Source organism: Caretta caretta, chromosome 6 (assembly GCF_965140235.1).
Source record: "Caretta caretta isolate rCarCar2 chromosome 6, rCarCar1.hap1, whole genome shotgun sequence".
Classification (NCBI taxonomy): domain Eukaryota; kingdom Metazoa; phylum Chordata; order Testudines; family Cheloniidae; genus Caretta; species Caretta caretta.
Window position 1 is genome coordinate 88,720,052 of NC_134211.1, and position 23,806 is coordinate 88,743,857.

A 23,806-nucleotide genomic window follows, 5' to 3' on the forward strand; every position below is an offset into this window, starting at 1 on the left:
GTGGAGCAAAATTCCCCCAGGAGTAGCATTTCTATAGCTCTTCTGTGTATTTTTTCGTCATTGTGACAAATGGCATGACCCACTGATGCATCAACACAATTCAGTCAGTGGAGCACAGGATGACCCCACTGACAGCTATTTAGTCCACAAGGTCTTTAAGACCAGTCTAAAAAAAAATATATCAGTTTTGAGGTCTCTGTAAAATAAAAAATGTTAGTATGACAGAACCTGAAATTCACTGAACAGCTGCACCACCCTCCAGTTTATTTGGAGAGTTGTCTCTGGAGTGGGGAGGCAGAGAGAGAAGTCAGGTGGTGGCCACCAAAGATACAGCCAGAGATTCTCGTCCAAAGAACTGCCTCCATCTCGTCCTGGCCTCTACTGACATCTGAGAAAACTCTCCTGAGCAACATTAGGCCAATTCTAGCTTCTCATTGAGTTCAAGGACTCAGATTTCTTTGTTCACATTTTTTGACGCCTTACAAAAGAAGCAAAAGGCTGCCAAAGCTTTCTCCCTTGAGTTTGGATCCGGTGTGCAGTACCCCAAGACTCAGGCAATGGCATACTCCAAAGTTCCTAGCAGGCCCAGCACCTGGAAAATTCCAAGACCAGCTTCAGCTACATATTTTTTAAATGGAGATTTGTAATCAGTTAGGTCTGAAATGAGTAACACAATTAGCATGGTGACCCCTCCCATCTTACAATAAGACTGTAAACTCTTCAGAGCAGAGATAATGGCTTCTCATGTAACTGCACAGCACATTAGGGCCCAGAACCTATTGAGGAGGGGAAGGAGATAAATTAAAAAAAATTAAAAGTTTCTAATGGAAAACTCAGATTCTGGCACAGAATTCTGCAGCAAAGGGTGGATTCCATGGCAAATTGAGCAGAATCTACCAGACTCTGCTTTCTAGTCTAAGGGGTTTCCTTCTACAGGCCCCATAATCACATGCTGTCATAAAAATAAAGGGAAAGGTAACCACCTTTCTGTATACAGTGCTATAAAATCCCTCCTGGCCAGAGGCAAAACCCTTTCACCTGTAAAGGGTTAAGAAGCTAAAATAACCTCGCTGGCACCTGACCAAAATGACCAATAAGGGGACAAGATACTTTCAAATCGGGACGGGGGGGAACAAAGGGTTCGTCTGTGTGATGCTTTTGCCAGGAACAGATCAGGAATGCAGTCTCATAACTTCTGTTAGCTAGTACGTAATCTAGCTAGAAATGCGTTAGATTTCCTTTTGTTTAATGACTGGTAAAATAAGCTGTGCTGGATGGAATGTATATTCCTGTTTTTGTGTCTTTTTGTAACTTAAAAGTTTTGCCTAGAGGGATTCTCTATGTTTTGAATCTGATTACCCTGTAAGGTATTTACCATCCTGATTTTACAGAGGTGATTCTTTTACCTTTTCTTTAATTAAAATTCTTCTTTTAAGAACCTGATTGATTTTTCATTGTTCTTAAGATGCAAGTGTTTGGGTCTGTGTTCACTTGTACCAATTGGTGAGGATTATCATCAAGCCTTCTCCAGGAAAGGGGGTGTAGGGCTTGGGGGGATATTTTGGGGGAAGACGTCTCCAAGTGGGTTCTTTCCCTGTTCTTTGTTTAACACGCTTGGTGGTGGCAGCATAGGGTTCAAGGACAAGACAAAGTTTGTACCTTGGGGAAGTTTTTAACCTAAGCTGGTAAGAAAAATCTTAGGGGATCTTCCATGCAGGTCCCCATATCTGTACCCTAGAGTTCAGAGTGGGGAAGGAACCTTGACACATCCTCAGGAAAGGTAAGGTCAGGGGCTCTCCTCCTTTACTTTCTTTCTGGCACAATGTCACAGAGAAGAGATGGAAGCACAGCAGAGAAGATACAAACAGCATCATTAGGAGGTGCCACAGCTGCTGCCAGATTGATTGAAACCTGTCTTAATATATTATAAAAATCAGAAAAATCGCAGAATTGTAGGACTGGAAGGGACCTTGAGAGGTCATCTAGTCCTGTCACCTGCACTCATGGCGGGATTAAGTATTATCTACACCATCCCTGACAGGCACAGTTGCAAACTTTCATGCAGTAAATAAGCACCCCAACTTTTACAATAAGCCAAAAATCAATAATCCCATTTCAAAACAAAGCCAAAACAAGCCAATCCCTAAGAACCCCAACACACTATGTGACTAGATCCCCCTAGTGTGTAGTCTGGGACTGTGGTGGACCCACTGTGCACCCCTCTCTCTCCCCGTTGCCCCTGCTTGACCCCCTTTGCCAGGAGCTGATCAAAAAAAAGGAAGCAACAAGCTACTAGCCAACAAGCAACTCACAAGCCAATTAAGCCAAAAGCAAGCCCAATTTCCATGCTTTTTTCATGGGTTTGGCATGTCTGCTGACAGGTGTTTGCCTAACCTGCTCTTAAAAACCTCCAGTGGAGATTCCACAACCTTCCTGGGTAATTTATTCCAGTGCTTAACCACCCTAACAGTTAGGAAATTTTTCCTAATGTCCAATCTAAACTGCCCTTGCTGCAGTTTAAGCCCATTGCTTCTTGTCCTATCCTCAGAGATTAAGCAGAATAATTTTTCTCCCTCCTCCTTGTAACAATCTTTTATATAGTGAGAATCCCCCAAAGCAGCACCTCCCTGAACCAGTCTCTCCCTTAGTACGGCTGAAAAAACTCCTGATGCCTTGTGAGTGCTTTGTGCTTCTAGTGCTGCAGACAAAACTTAGGAGGGGGAGAGAATGCTGCAAACAATGCAGTTCCCAAGCAGCACATTCACCCTTTAGCATACCAGGCCAAGGGCCTGTGTGTGTGTGTACAGTCAGGGAGCCTGCAGTATTTCCCTTTGTGCAGCTGCCTGTAGGCACAAAGAACACAGGCTAGTGCGTGCAGAACTTGTGAGATGCATGCATAGCTAGAACGTCTCCTGGCCCTGTCCCAGGTCCAGGCAAACTCACAGATGCTGGGATGAACCGAGGTTGCAGACCTGGCTATAGGTCACTGGCACCATTCCATCTCCATGACATCAGAAGGAATTGGTGAACAAGACAATGGAGATGGCCAGATGACATCACACCACCTGCTGCAAAGAGGGGCAGAAACTTTAGAACCTACTTCATGCTAAAATAATTCAGACTGCGGCTCCCTTTCCTTCATGTTCAGCCAAACAGGTAGTGTTTCAAAAAGCTCTTCCCTCTACCTTGATCCTTTCGCATGGTCACACTAGTTATGATGCATGTGGCTTGCTGATGTTCTTGTCTGGAACAGGAACACAGTCACTGCTGGAAATCATTTTGATCGTTCCACAGGGGGTATCCGGCTATTTACCCACTTTTGAGAGCCCTGATCGAACACCATGAACCCCAGATTTATCCACTTTAAGGGGATACTGTGACTCTCAGTCTCTCTAGGTTCTTCATGGCACCCATCACTGCAGTAACTGAGCTCAGATTTCTCTGAACCAGACAAAATGAGAGCTTGCTCCTGTTGAAGGCTGCCAGATGGAACTCTGTAGTGCAATACTACAGCTGGGACTCGGGGATCCACACCTTCTGCTCACACACTATCCAGCAGCCAGCACTCACTCACAGCTTTAAAGGCAAATATTGGCCAAAGTCAGAGAAGGGAATGCCGATTTCATTACACATTAGGATACCTGCCAGCACGTAGTAGGACTTATACAAACCATCAGAGCTATACCTACCAGAGAAGGGGGAAGAACTCAACCAAAGCCTTTGGGCTGATTCCAAAATACACTTTGACAGCATTACATCCAGCAATACTGATGTCAGAAGCCCACAAGGCAGTTGCCACAGAATCCACTCCCTCCATAATCTTTTCATTTTTCTAGTTATGTTTCTAGTTCTTATAGTTGACAAGAAAAATCTTCCAAACAAGAACATAATGACAAATATAGTGCTGTTAATCTTAGCCTGCAGACAGCCTGAAAACAACACTCAGATTCATGGTAAAGGAATGTTGACCCTGAGGCCTAATAGTAAACATTTTGTCTACTGTTAACTATTTAGTTGATCATTTAGAAGAAACCTCCAGATGCTAAGTTTATATCCCACATTCCAAAACGGCCACAACTTCCCAGGTGCCATAAACTCCAACTGTCCACCCTTCCAACTAAAACCTCCATCTTCTCCCCTGACAACTTCTACAATGCAGCTAAGCAAATTCAGTGCAAATACTAGCAGCACAAAATATAATGAAATGCATTTATATAAAAATTAACTCAGAAGCTGACCCTATTATTCATTTGTATAGTAAGTTTACTAAAAATCTCATTTCTGGATTTACCAGAAGGTGCTGCAGAATTTCCAGCCTGCTGCCCTGAAGCACCACAGAAGCCAGCTAGTCTTGCTGCAGAATTCAGTTCAATTTCCAGGTCCTTGATTTAGTCAGTCCTACCAGAAATCAGTGGGATGGGTGAGATGCCCTGCCCAATCCTGGGGACAGACTTGGTGAGAAACTAGAAGATCTGAAGAGGACTCTTCACCACTAAGGCTAACCAGTTTAGGTCATCTCCGTGCCTCTCAGGAACAACTCCAAACCAAGACAGCATTTTTAAAATATTTTATTTATTATACAAACTATTTACAAAATCCATGGGCTTCCAGAACCTGCTGAACTCCACTTGGAACTTGCCAGCTAGAACTGGGGCCTGGCCTCTCTCTCTTAGTCTCTGGTTTCTAAAACATGCAACATAACTCTCAAATACAGGCAGAGGACAGGCCCTGTGAGGTCCACGGCAGCTCCAGAGAGTGAGGAATCTGTCTGAGATAGTACCATGCATCAAAAACTTTCTACTGAAGCGCCTCAATTAGGTGGGAATATTTAAGGGACCAACTAAAATAAGGAGCCTCTGCAGCAGAAAACATACAGTACAGGTGACCACAGTGCATTCCGTACCTTGCCCCCACACTGGTGTCATTGTAAGGGCAGCATATAAGGTGAATGTGTTGGGAAGAGGAAGGAAGAGATTTAGGGACAAAGAGGCTCTACCGCTGAAATGGTGGAGCCCTGGGGGAAATGGGACCAGCTAACAGCTTATGGAAACAATAAAGAAAGGTTATCAAATAAGAACTAACAGCATCCACCACAGTTCTGACTGCACTTGTGTTGAAAGAAAATCCTTGGCATCTGTATAACTGCAGAGAGGCGAGGGGTGCTAGCTGTCCCACAGTGAGGATTAGGGAGCTGTTTCAAGCAGATGAAGCTACTCGGTGTTCAGCCTCTCAGTCCTCAATGTGAAAACAGTCCAGCTCTAGAGAAAGAGGGAGAGGATTCCTGAGGAAGATGTCATTGGCAGAATAAGCCTATAACCACAAGGTTCGAAAGGCCCTTGCCAGGCCAAAGAACAAGACATAAGATTGCAATGAGGGAACAGCACCACGCTGCGCCTCCCCAACCAACAGGAGTTGAGCGGAGGAACACCGCCACCTTCTTTTGGTCCCTAGGGAGAGCAGTGAATGGGTGGAACAGTATACGAGAGCCCCAACTGCACTGACCATAGAAGCCATCCAGAGTGCAAATAAGTTGGAACCCCAGAAGAGGTCAGAACCTTACAAAAAGGGAGCCTGTTTTAAAAAAGGGACAAATCAGCCACTGCTAAAGTGATCAGTCAGGGATGAAATGCACCAGCTGTTTAGCAGGCTGTCTCCCAGCACTTCAGTGCCTGAGAGGGAATTAACCCACAAGACTGAGAAATCCCAATGAGCCATGACAATGCTTGGAGTTCCAGCTGGTTTGGGCACCACAATGGCTTATACGTCTGTAAAGATGTGATGCACATGCTCCCTAAGAATGGTTAAGACACTGCTTTAATAAAAAAGACATTTTTCTATAATGTTTCCCAAGATTCCTAACGTATTTAGTAAGTTGTATTGGAAAAGTGAAGAGCCAACTTAAAAGCCATACCTCACAAGTCCTGCCCAGTTCAGGGCAGCTCCAGCTCCAGCAGAATGAAGGGACTGAGGGTGATGGCACAATTTTTTGTTTTATCTATTTTTCTAAAATTAGCTCTTGGGAGAGATGCTAGATTGAAATCCCAACCCAGGATCCTGAATCCTCTTCATTCCAGTGACTGCACTCAGCACAGGCAGTGCAGGTTCTTCTCACACACCAACCACTCACCAATGTGCTTCCACTCTTGACCTGAAGAGATGCACTTTAGGGGCAAGTTGGAAGTTCAATTATCTGCTCAGATTTTGGCCTCACTGTTGAAACTGGAAAGATTGCCAGCCAGGATCCTTGACTCCTCACCCCTTTACTTCGCTGGGATGAGAGGAGCTGAGCAGACAGTCAGAGGTAACAGAACCTGGTAGTTATAAATTTGCTGCTCATAACTGTCTCCCAAACTGTAATCTGGACAATGTTAGTGCAACATGCCACCTGGTGGGCTACTCAGTCTCTGTCTGGGAGACGCTCCAGTTTCGTACCCTGTCTGCTGGAAAGCCAGCAACACTAGAAGGAACAGCAAGGAACAGTGCTCAGGGAGAGAACAGCAGAGGATTGGGAGGAGAGAAGGCCAGCTGCTCTCCAGGCACCAACACCCCTTTGGGAAACACTCTCCTCTTCCTCCAGCATACTTCAGGCAGTGCCTCCTGCTGCCATGTGATAGAGGTAGAAGCCAAGACCCTGTGGAATGTCAGGGGCTGAGGTACTGGATTCTGTCCAATACCATTACCCCAACTGTAATTCTGAAGCCCACTGCACACAGTAGTAGCTGCCTGCTGGCCAGCTGGCCTATCGCATACTACATACGTGCCATAAAGGTGAACGTTGGAGAGGCTTTTGTGCTCAGCATTGAGGGCTCACACTCTCATACCCATCCCCTCTCCTGAGGAAGGGAAAGGAAGGCAAGGGGTGTGGGACAGCTTCCTGTGTAACTTTAGGACTACCATCAGAAACATTCACTGAAGGAGAATCTCCTCTTCCAGCTTACTAGCAGAGGCCTGTACCAGCCACTGTCAGTACAGAAGGACGCTCCTGCTGCCAGCCCTTGGCGGAGGTAGTACAGTGTCACTGCCTGGGCCAGCGCTTGTGCTCTAAAGAGAGAGCGTTCCTTTGGGTTGCTCTCTCTAGCAGATGCTGCTCTCCCTCCTCTCCAGCAAGGCAAGAAATGGCAGCTTCCAGTGCAAGTGAGAGGAAGAGAACTGGAAGCCCTAATGGGTCAGGGACTGAATAGGAAAACAAGCCTGTGCCCTTCTGAGACATGCAATACAGTTACATAAGCTACAGGGGAGCATCAGCAGAAGGACCTGAGCCAAAGCATGGAAAGGTGTTAAGGCTTCCCACATGCCAGATCTCCAAAAGAGCTTCAAGCTGGTCCTCGCCCAAAACAGCTACAGCACTGGCTGCTACATAGACGTCCTCCTGTGCCACACTGCAACTCCTGCTCACGGACTCTCTCCCCTTCCAGAGGGACAAAGGCACAGAGTCCTGGGAAATCCCAGTGCCACACCACCCTGACAAATGTACCACAGTTCTTTTGCCGTACCACTCTGAACTGAGATGGGAGCGAGGGGAGAGTGTGAGGCGAGCTCTTGGTGATGTACTCTGGACACGGAAAGACCACACGACAGTCCTCTTTGCACAGAGTCTGTGCTCTGTCTCCATTGCTCTGTGAAGAGAAGAATGAGCAGTGGACACAAGCTACGCCTTGCCCTGAAGAGCCAGGAAGCTGGGATGGGGAAGGGAATCACAGCATGCCAAAGCCCTCACATCCCTCGCTGATGGCCAGCTGCAGCATCTTGTGCACCTCTTCATAAGAGTCATAAGTCGGGAGGCACAGCTGGTTAAAACTGAAAAAAGAAAAATAATTAATACGCACCACTTGTGCAGTGGGGGATGTCCACCACAGGCACCTCCAGCTGCTCACTGCCCTTGGGTGAGATGACATGGTGTCGACCACACATCTGTCACCCATTATATACAGGCCACCCACCACATGCTTGCTACCAGCATCTCACAGTTCAGAGGGGCCAACACACTTGGCATGCAGTGTTGGCAGCTCACCACAAGGCATGCCATTAGATGAAGTACTTGCCACTCAGAAGCACATAGTGTAATCCCACACGCATGCTGCAGGGAGTTCAACAGACAGGGCACTCACCAGGTGTGAGCTGTCGGCAAAGTACTATGAGTTGGAGCTGCGATGATTTGGAAAGATGGACAGAGTGCAGCAAACCCTCCCGGAGGCAACTGAGAGGAACCAGTTGTGAACTGCAACAGCCGGGCCAGTTCCTCCTGTGTGAAACTGGAGACCACGGTCCAAAACCACCTCATGACCTGACAGGGACCAGTAATGGCAGAGCCAGGTCAGGGAAGCAGAGTCACAAAAGTACAATGGCAGGTTATCAGAAGAAGAGCAGGCAAAATGTCTTGCAAGAAAGTAGCTCTACCAACTGCCACAGCCACCCCTATTATGAGGGCAAACCAGAAAAGGAACAATTGCATAGTCACTTCTCACCAGCCACCTTTACCCCTTGTTGCTACCACCCATCTCTATTACGCTAGGAATGTCTCATCCATCTCCCACACCATAGGTGCTCCTCTCTATTGGAAATGCTTAATGGGAAAGCTAATTAAGGTTTAGGTTACAAATCATATCTGCTTCCTGCCCTAGGCTAATCTTTTGCTCTCCCACATCCTCTGGTGCCTTGGCAGGTTGGAAGGGGGAACAGTTCTAGTGTCTGTCACTAATGTAATTTGTTTTCCTCTTGGACACTTTAGCAGTTCCCATCACTTCTCTAGACAGTCTCATGTGCCCCCCTCATCAGGGTGGGATGTTCTCCTGGAATAAGTCCCGGGTCACTTGCTCAGGAATCTCTACTGGCTGCCAACCTTCTACCTCACAATGATATGGACTGAAAAATCCTCAAACCATCCCTGATATATAGGCATATCATCCTGAACATCTTCACTGATGTGATTCCCAACACCAGCATTGGGCCAATGCTGAAATGCCCTTACAGTTGCCTTTTCATTTCTCAATACAAATGCTGAACTTTCCCCTGCTGCAGCTGCAGTGCAGCCATCCCTGTTCTGCCCTCAGTGGCTTCTGTCCTCTTTGTAAGCTCCCTTTCCAAATGCAAAGTTTGCTCTTCTGTGTCTACACCTCCAGGCCCAGGTCTTGCTTTTCCACTCTGCTCTTCTCCAAGTTCTTTCCAGTTTTTCTTTCTGGAAGCTTCTCCTGCTTTCAGCAGGCAGTCTCCATATGAAGCCCAAGTGACACAGAAGACAGTCAACCCATTCCAGTGGAGGAAGAAGAAAACTTCCCACCTACCTTTTCTCGGAAGTGCCAGGATCCTCCCACCAGCACAGCATGAGCCTTGAAATCACAGACACTGATGTCTCCAGTACCACACATCAGCAACTGAAAGGAAAAAGACCTGCAGTTACAAAAACAGGAGCACAAAGTACCCATGAAGCCAACCATTATTCCGGTTACAATAGTCAGGTTTGTGCCCTTAAGAGGCATGCAGGATGCTCAGAGTGCTGGGCCCAGGACATATGCAACTCTAGTAAGACCTCATGATCTCAATCAAGAGATAGGATGGTATCTCAAGCAGTACCAGCTTCTCCTGTTGGATATAAGATAGGCTAAGGGAAGGAAAAAACAGCTGCCAAACCAGGAAATAGGGGAAACACTGAGAGGAGGGGGCTAATAGCAGTGATGAGCTGCCAAAATATTAACAACCAGTTCACTCCGCACCCCACGAGGGAGTCATGGCCCACCCCCGCTCCCCCTGCCCCATCCACCCCCCTCCCCTGTCCCCTGACTGCCTCCAGAACCGGGCAGGAGGGTCTCATGGGCCACCGTAGTGGGTGCCCACCCTGCCCCTAAGAGCCAGAGAGACCTGCCGGGGGGGGAGGGGGAGGAGGTGGGGAGTCACGGCAGTGCTTACCTGGGGCAGCTCCCAGGAAGCATCTGGTCGGTCCCTCTGGCTCCTAGGGGCGGGGCAGCGTAGCTGGGGGGAGCAGGGGTAGTGGTCGCTCCCGCCACTGATCACATCAAAAGTTGCGCCTTAGGCACCAACTCCGTGGGTGCTCCGGGGCTGGAGCACCCACAGGGAAAATTGCCCTGCCCCGCGCCTGGCCCCATTCACCTCCAGTCTGCCTCCTCCCCCGAATGCACCACCCCGCTCTGCTTCTCCGCCCCCCACCCCCCAGCTTCTCACGAATCAACTGTTCGCACAGGAAGCCTGGGAGGGCTGAGAAGCAAGCGGCGGCTTCGCTCTCAGACCCAGGGAGGCGGAGGCGAGCTGGGGCGCGGAGCGGTTCCCCCGTGCACCCCCCTCCTCCCGGTTACCTGCTGCGGCGCGGGCAGCCCTTCTCGCGCCGCCCCGCCCCGCCCCACCTGCGCTCCGCCTCCGCGGGCCTGAGCACAAAGCCGCTGCTTGATTCTCAGCCTTCCCAGGCTTCCCGTGCAAACAGCTGATTCGCAGGAAACCGGGGGGGGGGGGCGGCGGGGGGGGAGTGGAGAAGCAGAGCGGGGCGGAGCGTAACTCAGGGGTGGAGGCGAGCTGGGGCCAGGCGCGGGGCGGGGAGCTGCTGGTGGGCGCACCCACCAAATTTTCCCCATGGGTGCTACAGCCCCGGAGCACCCACGGAGTCAGCGCCTAAGGGGCCACTTTTGGCCATTTGTTAAATTTAGAAGCCCTTTTAGAACCGGTTGTCCCGCTTCCAAATTTAACAACCGGTTCCAGCGAACCGGCTCCAGCTCACCACTGGCTAAGAGTCCTATGCACCCCATTGCTATTCTAGAATCTTGTCACCTACTGAGCACACCCTCTTGAAGTACCCTAAATTGATTGGGGTAACAGCTACCCAGAAAACAAGAACTCACGTTTGGCTGCCCAAATGACCACTGTACAAAGCAAAGTACTTGACAGACTATGCAAAGCGGTGAGTCTCAGAGCTGGAACTAGGATGCGTGCACCAAGGATTCTAGGCTTTGATGTTAAATGGGGAGCAGAGAAATTGATCAGTGCCTCTCTGTCTTGCCCTGGGCTCAATATTATGGTAGAAGAGTGACCTAAAGGAACTGGCCCTGTCCTCTAAATATCATTCCACCTGCCCTAAGCGGCATTCACAGTCTGGCTAGCCTTCCTACTACCCCAGGGGACTTAAGAGCATCTGAACCCATGACTCAAATACCCATTGATTAGGAATATAAACAATAATGATACATTATTATCCCTGAAGCCTGCACATACATGAGAGAAGAAGGAAATATCAAACAACACTCAGTGCCTTCTCCCTCAGATACATACGCTCACAATGGAGAGGAGGGAAGGAGGGGGGGGAAGGTTTTGGAAAGACACACTTTGCAAGTGTTGAGGCTTCCCATCCCCAACCAACTTTCTTCTGAAAAGGAGGGTCAGTGGGCAGGCAGGCTCAGGATCAGCAGCACCTACCTCAAGCTCATTCTCATCAAAAATAGCTAGGAGGTTTTCAGGAACCAGCTCATTGAGACCTGAAAGACAAGAAGAGAGTAAGTGGCAGTGCCTCCAGAACAGGGAGTTAGAGCCAAGCAGGGAGCACACAGTACCTCACCTTTCAGGAAGTGATCCACCTCTTCTCTAACCTGATTGGCCAGTCTGTATTGGGCAAGTAGATTCAGGTAGAAGATCTTATTTTCATTGGTTACTAGGACCTGAGCCCCTCCAGTTACCAGCTCAACCACCTGAAACAGGAGGCCACACAAGGATGTCAGTGTAAGAGTGTGTGAGGATGAGCAGTATCTTCCTTGTAGCGTAAACCCCCACCTGAAGAACCTCTCCCTACTCCTACGTTACTGATACTCTTCTTCTGTGGCCACTGTTGCAGGGACATCCCACACAATTCCCAGCCTCTCCTACTACAGATGAAAGGAGTGGAGACTGTCCCACCCTCACTCACCACCTCTCACCTTCTCCAGCTGCCCCAATTTGTTGTATTTCTCCTCAGCGAAGACGAGCTCCATCTCACTCACATCATTGTTCAATATGAAACAAACCTTGGATTTATAGAATTCTGGGTCATCTGTTTCAAAATACTGAGGAAGAAAGGTAGATGAGGTACAGCGGGTGGAGAGAGAGAGAGAGAGAGAGATTTAACATACACTGTTGAGCAGGAATTCTGGGTCTGCTGGGAGCAAGCTCACATTCAGTTTCACTTCAGCCTGGGCTTAGCACAGAAGGCTGTGTGGCCTTACCTTGTAATGCATTCGCAGTCCTATGATCTGAGCCAGAAAGGATCTGGTGAAACGAGCTCGCACCAGCTGCTTGTAAGCTCCTCCCAGAGATGACTCATAGAGACACTTCCCAACCAGGCGGCCTGCAAACTCATACACCTTCAGCCGTAGATGTGGGGGCCGGTCAGGGTTGGGATGCACCTGCAAAGGACGGGGATCAGAATTACTACAGTATCAGCCATAGTTAACAGAAGTGACAGCAATGACCCCAACTGGCATTCACATTGCACACCACATCCAGGAAGATGCCCTCACAGCCCTTGAACTGCACCCTAAATCTGAACATAGATTCATAGCTTTTAAGGCCAGAAGGGATCATTACAATCACATTTCTAGTCTGACCTCTTTCATAACATGGACCATAGATTTGGCCCAGTGCTTAAGGTAAAGCTGTTGTGGGTCTCAAGAATGACACTCAGAGAGCGCAGTAGCAGAGATTAAAAACCAGAATCCAGCCAGCAGAGACACAACATGAGCCACATGCATTGTCCCAAAAATTTGCCTTCCACCCCATGACAGGAGGAAGGGATTCTAATAGGCAGACAGACTGCATCTTCTGCCCAATAAGGCCTTCTTAGGTAGTGCCAACCCCAGTTCCTGAAAGCCTTGACTTCCCTGTTAGTGGTGTACCTTGCTGGCTTATGAGCCAGTGCTCTTAACTCTGCAACGTGGTGGGACATCCAAGCAAGAATTTGGAGACAATTTAGGAGGATTTGGGGCAGGCCTGAGAGCAGCCGGGGAAAGCAGGCAGGCACAGAGGCTGTTTTGATGTGTTTGCTGTTTAGCTGACAGCATGCCTACATGTCAAGTTCTGTCCACTGAAGTAGGAAGGTAAGGACTCACCAGTGCTTGGTTGTTGTCACTGAAGCGGGTAAAGAGCTGATTGGTGGTGTTAAATAAAGCCTTACAGATCAGCTCAAACCACTCTCTGCGGGGGCCTCCCCAGTCCAGAGCTACAAGATAAAATAAGTCCAAAACCGGTCAGCTCTGGGCCACATCCAGCTCTCTTCCATTTCTTCTTCCCACCCAGAGCTGCCAGAAAAACAGAATAATCTCTCTGGCTAGAGCATCATTATCTCTAAGTCACTGTGATGGGCAGAGCATTGCTCTGGGAATGCGATCACAGGAAAATAAGTACAGAGATGGCCGTTCACTTAATTTTCCTATAACTGCTCATATCAGACTCCTGTTACTGAATGATTTTCCATTCACTCAGACCTGTGGTTTCACATCCATTAAGTGAGCATGAAATGCAGGAGATTCATTTTCACACATTTAAATACACAAGTGACTGGTGAAACCTCTCTATCCACCACATTCACATCCCCTTCTCCACCCAGGTGACCAATATCAAACCAGCCACTATTTACATGTGACACAATCGGAAGCCCAGCTGCAAACTCTAAAAAAGGATGCTCTTGTAATGAAGGCACTGAACGGGGACTCAAGAATAATGTGTTCTGATACCAACTCAGCCACACACTCAAATGTATGGCCTTGGGTAAGTCACTTAGTCTCTGTGCCTCACATCTCCATCTGTAAAATGGGGATAATAATACTTCCCTACCTCACAGGGGGTTGGGAGGCTATATTCATTAATGTTTGTTCAAAACTACAGGGATGGAGGCCATAGAAGGATCTAGACACAGATGGATATGTTGCAAGGCAGCCAGAATTCCAGACCAGCAAGTGACTCTCAGTATGCTCCTGGCACACCCTCCTCAAGCCCATAAAAATTTCTGCTGGAGCAAGTTCCCTTACCTTCTTCATCCTGGAAAACCACTTCAAAGTTTTTGCTCCAGTCGGAAATGGAAAAATTCCGTGTTGCTTTCAGAGACTGAGAGAGTGAAAGGAAAAGCATTAGCAGCAGCGGCCACTGCCCAGGGCTCAGCATCCATGCACGGAGGACTTAAGTAAAGCAGAATGGGAGGGGCCCAGTCTAGTAATCTGAATACAGGATGGGGAGCCAGAAACTAATCTTAGGCAGGTCATTTTCCTTTCAGTCTCAACCATAGGTGTGTTCTCCATTACAGAATTTAAGAGAAAAGTTCCCCACATCTGACAGCTCCTGGTCTCAAGACCAAGACAAAATTTGCTCAATAGCAACAGCCTAAGCATTGCCCATTCACAGCACTTCCCCCAAAACTGCCCCCTCTCCTACCCAGAGGCAGCAACTCAATAGAGTTTATTAAACCGTCTGTAGCTAGGAGCAACTTTTGTAAAGAAGTCTTAGTTCTCTCTGGCCCATCTGTCCAGTTTAGAAAACAGCCCCTCAGAAAGAATGTAGAAGAAAGAAGCCCAGGGAGAAGTTGCTGGTTTACATTTACCTGTTACAGCATGATTTACTTTAACAAAATCTTTCAAGTGACTGGAAATATGTAGGCCCACATTCCTGATCCCAATTAAAGATCTAAGTGCAAAACCTGTACCCTAAAGACCCCTGAAAGCAACAGTAAGCTCAGACTTAGTTGATCATTAAATAAATTGGAGCATCATGCTAGCCCCTGATTAGTGCTTATTTCTCTGGTTGCATTTGCCATGTGTGTTGTCCTCATTTTTCAAGTGTTTATATTTCTCACCCCCACATTTAATTTTTTTGATCTTATCTGCCTGCAATGCTCCAGCTAATGGCTCTGCAGCAATTTCCAAGATAACAGGGTACAGAGGGAGTCTCTGAAAATGCTTTTAGGAATTAAAACTGGTTTGGATAATGAATCAGTACCTGAAGCCTCAGTGCATATAATGTACAGCCTGTCCAACCTGCAGAAAATATTCCCAAATCTAAATTTACCAACTATATCAAAGAGAATCTCAACCAGTCCTCCCTCCCCCACAACTGGTCTTTTCCATTTCTGTCACAATTCTATCCCAAAACACACATGGCATCACAAGTCATGGCAACTGATAGTTCTATTGCATCTAATTTAGAAGGTCATTTAAGGACTATAACAGGTGAGTTTGAGTCAAGTCTCACTGCTAATGCTCTGCAGAACACTTCGCAAACAGATTGAGCCAGTGCTCTGGGGCTGTTATTGCCACAGTTCCACATTCTTTGGCTTGGTCTATCCTAATGGACATGACAGTAATTCTCAGAGCATCTAGGGTGGGTTCCCATTTTTCAAGGATTAGTAAGCATCTGATATAGGACAACGATCAGGATTTTCTTATATTTTTCTGAAGAACTGTGCAAGGACACAACAGTGCGAGGCCATGGCCTCCTCCCTGCTCAGAGCATCACTGGCTCTTACAGTTTAAGGGGGAGGTACACAGCTTCCCATAAGCAGGAACAGTTACCAAACCCAAACAAAGCACACTGGACGAAGGCAGTATTCGGGGCTCTTTCTACTGCACACAAACCAACTGCCCCTCTAGCCTGGACATTGCTACTGCCATACCAGGAGAGATCAACTGTCCCTGAGTCCTAGCAGCTATCAGAGACTGATGCCAGAGGTTTAAGAAGAAGGTATAAGGCTTTCAGCATATATCTAATTATGTAACACTATCAAACGGGAAATTTTTTTTTGCTTCCCTTCCCAAAGCTGGCGATCAGTTTATCTCCTGGAGCTAGAGGCTCAAAATTGTCATTGTTCCCGCAGTTGGTGTCAACTTGGATTTCACTAGAGAGTAACTGAGTGGCAACGAAAGGTGCAGGGATGGGTCCTGGGCACAAGTGGGAACAGCCTATTGTCCCCCCAGGTGCCAATTGTCACAAGCTCACTCACAGATTCCAGCAGGCCGTGGCGGCTGACCTTCAGTGTAACCTTGGAGTGAGGTCTCTTCATATGCACTTGACGCAACTCCCGCTGGAAGAAGTTCACTTTGTCCTGAAAAGTCTCTGAGCCTCCTGAAACAGTGATCTTATTATGATTGCATCTGAGCTGCCAACACCTCACGTGTCAGGATGGGGTCCCCATCCCAATTTGCATAGGACTGGTCTATAGTCAGAGTGATCTGCCATGGAAGGCAGGGACAGCATAACTCCCAGGGGACAGTTTGTGGTTTAGTCTCTCAGACATCCAGCCACTCATAGAGATGCCTTCAGAGGAATGACAGAGAAGCCTGCTGAGCATGAGAAGCCAGGGTCAATGAAATCCTTCATTGGAAGTGCTATCAGAAGCAGAAGGAGAGACAGAGGACTACTCTACAATTCCTAGAAGGGTTATAGAACTCTAAGTAAACGGGAATAAATGACCTCAAGAGCTAACTCCCTGCCTGCCACCCCGAGATGCTTGCAACCTGAGGATGCAGCAACCTGAATCCCCCAATCATAGTGTCTATCCCACCAGCCTCTTTTACCTATGTTTTTATGCAGAGAACGAATGAAAGTGGCTGCCAAGATGTTCCTCTCCTTGCAGCTGAGCTCCACAGGGGGCTGGATCCCATCATCTACCACCAGTGTCAACAGCTTGTGCACAGGATCAGGCCCGTGGTAAGAAAACTAGCAGCAAAGAGACGCAGGACAGGGGTCAAACGACTGTGCAGCAGAAAGCACAGAGTGTGGGGTACACATACCAAGACCACTTTCTGCACACACACCTTCCCATCTGCACACTCACACAGAACCAATTAACAGGCACACTGCCTCTAGAGCAGGGGTGGCCAACCTGAGTTTGAAAAGGATACAATACAAGACAATTTACCAGTGTACATTGCCAGAGAGCCACAGTAATACGTCGGCAGCCCCCCATCAGCTCCCCCACCCCGCTCCCCCCACCCACCGGCAGTCCGGCTGATCAGCGTCTCCCCCTCCCTCCCAATCAGCTGTTTTGTGGTGTGCAGGAGGCTCAGAGGGGGAAGAGGGAGGAGCGAGGGCATAGCAGGCTCAGGGGAGAGGGCAGGAAGCGGTGGAGTGGGGGCAAGGCCTGTGGCAGAGCCAAGGTTGAGCAGTGAGCACCCGCGGCACATTGGAAAGTTGGTGCCTGCAGCTCCAGCCCGGAGTCGGTGCCTATACAAGGAGCCGCATATTAACTTCTGAAGAGCCGCATGTGGCTCCGGAGCCACAGGTTGGCCAACTCTGCTCTAGCATCTGGATTCCAGCTGGGATGTTGCCTTTATAAAGCCCACTTCAAACAGTATGGGCTTCAGGGGGACCAAAACTAGATGCCTTCTTCCTCCTCCAATAAAGCAATTAGGAGAAGTGTGATACAGGACTGAGAATGATATCTAGGATCCTGATGTTAGGGTGAGGAGAAGAGACATGGCTGGCCCCTGCTCGCACACATTTCCAGTACTCTGGTAGGAAAGGTGTTTTTTGAGTTCCTGGATTTCACATATCTAGCTGCTCAGTGGAAATAACCACAATTCGCCAACAGCAGATCTAACAGGCATTATTCATTATTATTATTATTATTCATTATTCAGCAACAAGGGGTGATAGGGTGGAAACTGCAACAATAACTGGATGGAGACAAACCCACCTTGGTGCCAGGACATACTCTGAAGGTGAAGAGGCGCCAAGGAATGATCTTCAAGTAGAATTCCTTCACTGAGAATTGCTGGGGAGCCGTAGGGAAGAGAAATCATTAGCAGCCATATTTCTACTAAAGCTCTTTTCTGAAGTACTCTAGACTCAAGACACAAGATGAACAAACCCACAGGAAAAGCCTCCTTCCAGAACCTCTCCTGTGACAATACACATGCCCTTCAAACCTCCACTACGCAGTAACATGGGAGAGAAGAATGATTGTAAGCAACTTGGCAAAAGGACTTAATTGTTACACTTGTCTGTGAAGCTCCCAGGACACGCTGATGTGATATAAATATAGCAGTAAACCAGAGCATGCATTAACAGGCCAACGGCGCACACCTTAGCTTTTAAAAAGATAGTTGGTGTATAGGAATTTAGGGTGGAAGCCAGGATTCAAATAGCAAGGGATGCTACAGTACAGGACTGCAATGCATTGACAGAGCTGGGAAGTCCTGAGGAAAGTTATCCTGCATTGGCCAAATTATTGCTGTTACTCCTTCAATGTCATGAACATCAAGTTCAAACAAATAAAAAAAAAAATCTTGCAATTGTTGAAGCTGGGGTGACCAAGCCAGTTTGCTGTCTTCACCATGCAGAGCGTTTGTGGCAGAAGGCCCTTAGCTGTGGAACTCCCTCTCACTGGAGAGCAGGCTAAGCCCCAATTTTAGTTCCTTTAGGGCACAATACAAGACTCCCTTCTGCACAGGCCTCCTTCAGCAAAGATGGCTGGGGAACAGTCAGCAGCAATTTTCCTGGACTTGAGCAAGTGAGAACAGCCCTGTGTAAGTCACTGGGACTGCTGGGCTGGACAGCCTGGATCTGTTGGACAGGAATGACGGTCTATATTTATGTATATGGTGCCCAAACACTACAGTTATGGGTGCATAAAAAAATACACAGATTAGACAGGTGCACAAGGGGTCTCTCTTCCAGTCCAAGCAGTAGCTACAACAGAAGGCATTCAGAATGATCTCCACTATCAGGAAATTTAACAGTGAAGCTTGATGAAAGTCCAAAATTGTCTCCCTGAATCAGAGTGAAGGGACTACTGGGTCATTCCCCCTCCCCCTCAGACATCATTCCTAGTTCCACATTTTCTAATACTGCATCCAATCTAGGTTTAAATATCCCAAGCAATGTGCCTTCCCCTTTACTGTTTGGTGACTGTTTCACAGCCTCATCTCTCTCTCTGTCAGGAAGATTTTTCCTAGATTAGGGTTTTACATGGGTACCTATTACTGTATTACTTGAACCCCTCCCAAATTAATGGATTGGCAAATTGAGGTCTCTAATGGAATTTTCTGCTCTTCTGGCTTCCCTAGGCACCCTGCTTAGGATAGGGGTTTTGGTGGGGAGTGGAGGGTCAATGGTTGCTGTAAATATTGATCTGGTTACAATGGCAAAATCTACATTGTTCTTTTCTTAATTTCCTGCCATTTCTCCTAGTTATACCTCAAGGTATCAAACTAAATAACCACTCTCAGTTCTAGGTTTTTATATTTTAATCCCTTCACTTTAGCTGTTAAACAGATTGTGTTTTTCTAATCTTTCTTCTTAAATCAGCCTTCCTAGCCCCCGATCAGTTTTATTGTTTTTAATCTGATTTTCTTCCTTCTAATCATGATCTATAAGTACTCAACACTGAGGACACTTGATGCCCGATCTCACCAGACCCATACAGGAGCTAATTCAAAGCCCACTAAAGTCAATGAAAAGACTCCCATTGACTTCAATGGGTTTTGGATCAGACAGAGATATTGTTATATCCCCCTGCTCTGTGATACGATGCTTCTACATATGCAATGCTAAAACTGAAGCAGTCTTTTTAACTGATACTGAATTGCAAACTCTACATTTTCTGCCCACTCCCTCTCTTGGTCTCCCTCAGCTGTTCCTGCTTTCCAGGTTTCTCGCTCCCATTGATTAGCTAGGTGGGGGATCATTTTTCCCCAGATGTTGCAGCGGCATCTTTGGATCCTTTAGGGGAGGAAAAAAAAAAAAAACCAGAGGAAAGGAATCTGATATAACAAGTTTAAACAAATACTTAGTTTCGACAAACTTTACCAGCCAAGTTTGACGTGTCTAGAAGCAGAGCCCAAAGTGATGGGCAAGGCAAGCTCTGAAATGCCAGAACATTTGAATCAAAAGCTAAAGAGCAGCAATCATGTGGGCTTTACCTTGGGTGACACATAGCAATACACTTTTTTGGGTTTCTTCACTTTCTCAGGAGTCTGGCCGTCAGATGGAGAGTCTTCATCCTCATCCTCAGTTGCGGTAGAAGGACGGCGCTGGGAGGAGCCCAGATGAGTGGGTGGGAGGTGCCACTGCGTGTTGGCATAGCTAGTAGAGTTGTAAAGATAGGCTTCAAAGTAGATACTCACCCCTGACGTGGACACATTGCGTTCTACAATGTTCATTTCATTTTCTAAAGGACACAGATGGAACACGTGTAAAGCTTGATACAGCCAAGAAACGAAGTTCAGCATCTCACATTAAGCTCAGAGTCCACAGAACAGCACTAAGCAAAAAGTCTAACCAGCTAAGTGGGAACCTGGTAAAGTGAGTTAATAATGAAAGAGGCTCAAGAATGGGATATGGAGACTTTCACCTCCAGGACATCAGTATGTCAAGCCTTTCCATAGGCCTGGGAGACAGGCTGGGGGGGGCGGTGGGGAGGGAGAGAGAGAGAGAGTGTAGGAATACAGAACCTTTTACTTCTAGGGCACCAGTTCTAACCTAACTCCTGCCTGTAGTGACCAAAAGCCATAACCATATGACAGTCATTCAGTAGCTTGTGTGAAATAAATTGGTAGCTTCTCTCCTTGTGGGACAGAGAACCACATCACAAAACAATTAGGAATGAGAATACCACCTATCTTTTACATACTACTCTTCATCTGTAGATCGCAAAGCACGCCCAAAATTGGCTCCCCTACTGTTAACCTGTGAGTTGCAAAGGAATGAGTAGGCCACAGTCAACTGCTCAATCTCTAAAAAATTCCCCTCTGAGGCAGGGGAGGAGACAGCTCCTGGGTTATACCTGTTGTGGGGATAGGGAATGTCTGTCTCCAGTGTTTTCTCCATCTAGCTTTCTTTGCCAGCACCAAATTTACCTTATTTAAATAATATTTTAAATTAATGGACATTACCAGGGCAACTGAGTGTGGATGGCATGGAGGGAAGCCACATTTAAATAAAAAACCAGCTCTACTTGACTAGACCATATGGCATCCAGTAGGAAGTGCAATTGGTCTGGGATCACCTAACATCTCTTAACTCACCACTTAGGACAATAATGTCAAAATCGCCATTGCTAATAGGCTGGTTTTGGTAGCAGATGCAAGCATGGAAACAGCCTTTATGGTGCAGGGTAAGTCGCAGAAACACTTGGCAAGTCTGCCGATTGGACACCACGGACTTCTCAAACAAAATGCCAGAGCTCTCTTCCTCTTGGGGACCCAGCTAGATAAAGAGAGAGAACATCAGTGGAGAGAACAACACTCTCTAGCTCAGTAGGAGACTGGGAGAGAGGGATGGAGTCCAACTCACCTCATGGATGGAAAGGCTGTAATTCTGCTCATCTATCAGGGACACAGAATTGCTGGTGGGATTATCATACTCATCTCTGGGGACAATCTGCAAGGTGTGCTGCTGCCTACAGGTCAGCACCAGAGTGGAGAAGTGGCAGACGATTTTGGTCTTGGAAGGAACCACCATCCCTGAAACAAAGAGAGACAATTTAGAATCAGAGACTGCCCTAGGTACAGCAGCAGAGAGCTAACAAGATAGGAGCACAATGCCCTGTAAAGAATGGATGAATTCTTAATACATTCCCCACCTCTGCAGCTAGAGAACCAAGCCACTAAGCACTGAAATGCATAGAATGGGGAGGAAAGAGCTTGCCAGGGGATAGAGGCCCAACATGCTGAACAGGGTTAACTCTCAGCTTCACTAAGGACATTTAAAAGAGTGTCCTCCACTCCAATCATGCTAGCACTTTAGCCCTCAACTCTGGAACTCATTCCCACAGCCAGTCCAATAAAGTACAGATCAGTGGATCTGTAAGCCTCAGCTAGTAATGCAAGCTTTAGCCAGAAGGGTATTGAGTAAGTTTTGGGCATCCTCTTTTTTTTTGGAGGCAATAAAGGGGGCAACTTAACTGGTATCGTGTCTATTTGTAAAATTATTTAATGGATGTATTTTTTATTGTACATGCACAGAGGGTATAAAATATGCTGATTGGAATCAAACAGAAAAAAAATAATTAAAAGGAAAAAGGAAACTTTTCCAACTAATGGATAATTAATCTGTGAAATTCATTGCTAGAGGAAATCAATGAAGCAAAGTTAAGAAGATCCAAGAGGATTAGAGTCGAATCAAAATAGCACTTGCAGTGACATTACCTAAGATAAATTATAATTCTCAATCGTTGTGCATAAAGGCATTCTCTAACCACTCAGCTGGGTCAGGATGAAGTTACCCACAAGGCATGGTATGGTGCCAACAGCTATGTAGGCTGAGAGGCACTAGCAGCCTACTCCAGTATATAGCAGCTTCTGTTTTCCTATGTTTGCTGCCCATAAGCTTGCTTAAACCAAGAGTCTCTGCTACTTGGGGTGGCATGTGCGAAGAACAGAATGCAGAAGGGGTAAATCCTCCCCACATATCTATCTCAGCTCTCAACACATATACCTTGGGGTGTCTGACACCTCTATATCCACTCAGGCTCACTACCGATTCACCTAGACCTTACCTGGCTGAAACACTTTGTAGTAGGGGCTGTAGGCCACATTCAAGCCGCCGAGCTTTATGGTAATCTCATATCGCCCAGCCCTGCGCACAGTGAAGGCCACTTTCGCCACATTGGAATTGGGCTCCTGAAGGACTTCCTGGGTCACAGGAATATCCATTGCTAGCTCCACATGGCAGATTTGAACTCGCAGCCCCACAGGCCGATGAGCAGGGAAGGGCTGCCCATTCTTATAGAATAACTGCATGGGGAATGGAGAAGCCCAGGTCAGCAGAGATATGGGGTGCAGGGACAGAGAGAAACCAGCCACCTTGCAATAGAGGGGCAGGATGGAGCCCTGCCTCAGCAAGGGAGTGAGGGGACAGCAAATGCAGGACAAGGCCCCACAGCCCCATGGTATGGGCACCGTTCTTCTACAGAGAGAGGGGACAGTGAGTACCTTTGAGCCCTTGACCCCTCTCCCTTGTTCCTTATTGTGCTCGGGTTCAAAAAAGTGACTTGAGAAGAACAAGTTTCTGGGCAATTGATCCCTGAATTGTTAGTGTGCATCCAGATCAGGATCAACAGAACCCAAGCCCAAAAGGAGAGCAGGGGAAGCCACATCCTTAAAGGAAGACCACTAGGTCTTGTCCACATGTCCCCAGAGAGAACTATGTAGTGCCCCCACCAATTCACCATAAAGGAAGGTGCATAGAAGACACTCACCCCAGCAATTGACCTAGTCTGTGGCGATGACACGCAACAGCATGAAAGGAGTTTGTTAGACACAAACACTATATTCAGCTCAACCACGAAAATGTCCTAATAGACAAACAGGAGAGGACCTCACCCTGTCCCACACCCTCCAGACAGTGAAGAAATTTCCCCTTCATCTCCTAGAGATAAAAGGCCTACCCCCCAATCTGTGTGGAGACAGAAACATTCCCTTACATGCACTCGGAAGGCCATGCTGTGGCCCACCTCATAGGGGTCCTTCCAATCCCAGGAGACTTTGCAGGAGCGGGGGTCCAAATAGTTGCCTCGCACGTAGTCATAAATAGTTCGCTCCCCTCGGCGCTCCCGGTCCTCATGCTGGAGGAAGCTGACTACACGTGCGGCAAGCTCAAAGAGGAACTTAATGGTGAAGAAGAAGACTACAATGGATACTGTGATCCCACCTGCAGCAGGAAAAGAATACAGGATGGTTATGGTAGCATGGCCCAGCAAGGCACTGAGATCCCACCTGCACCAAGATTGGATGTCTTTCTACAAGATACGCTCTAACTCAACCAGAAATTATGGGCTAGATGCAGAAATTACTATGGGAACTTCAGTGGCCTGTGTTATTCAGAAGGTCACACTAGATGACCATAAAGG

General features: G+C 47.4%; 1 protein-coding gene across 3 annotated transcripts in view; it reads right to left on the reverse strand.

The window, feature by feature from the left end:
- Nucleotides 1-4,552: 4,552 nt before the first annotated feature.
- The window catches only part of AREL1 (apoptosis resistant E3 ubiquitin protein ligase 1), a 28,490-nt gene continuing 9,236 nt past the window's right edge, over nt 4,553-23,806 (reverse strand). Inside the window, exons 4-20 of one of the 3 annotated variants that reach the window (XM_048852121.2) lie at nt 23,411-23,607; nt 22,454-22,691; nt 21,250-21,419; nt 20,982-21,162; nt 19,878-20,125; nt 17,651-17,728; nt 16,530-16,671; nt 15,956-16,077; nt 13,995-14,070; nt 13,077-13,186; nt 12,195-12,374; nt 11,910-12,035; nt 11,555-11,684; nt 11,416-11,474; nt 9,282-9,371; nt 8,109-8,284; nt 4,553-7,797 (exon numbers count right to left, since the gene is read on the reverse strand). In XM_048852121.2, the coding sequence (XP_048708078.1) occupies nt 7,695-7,797; nt 8,109-8,284; nt 9,282-9,371; nt 11,416-11,474; nt 11,555-11,684; nt 11,910-12,035; nt 12,195-12,374; nt 13,077-13,186; nt 13,995-14,070; nt 15,956-16,077; nt 16,530-16,671; nt 17,651-17,728; nt 19,878-20,125; nt 20,982-21,162; nt 21,250-21,419; nt 22,454-22,691; nt 23,411-23,607 (2,426 nt within the window). In that variant the 3' untranslated portion in view covers nt 4,553-7,694. Of the gene's footprint in view, nt 7,798-8,108; nt 8,285-9,281; nt 9,372-11,415; nt 11,475-11,554; nt 11,685-11,909; nt 12,036-12,194; nt 12,375-13,076; nt 13,187-13,994; nt 14,071-15,955; nt 16,078-16,529; nt 16,672-17,650; nt 17,729-19,877; nt 20,126-20,981; nt 21,163-21,249; nt 21,420-22,453; nt 22,692-23,380; nt 23,608-23,806 lie in introns of those variants that run through there. The other 2 variants (XM_048852119.2, XM_048852125.2) reach the window with 2 other exon arrangements.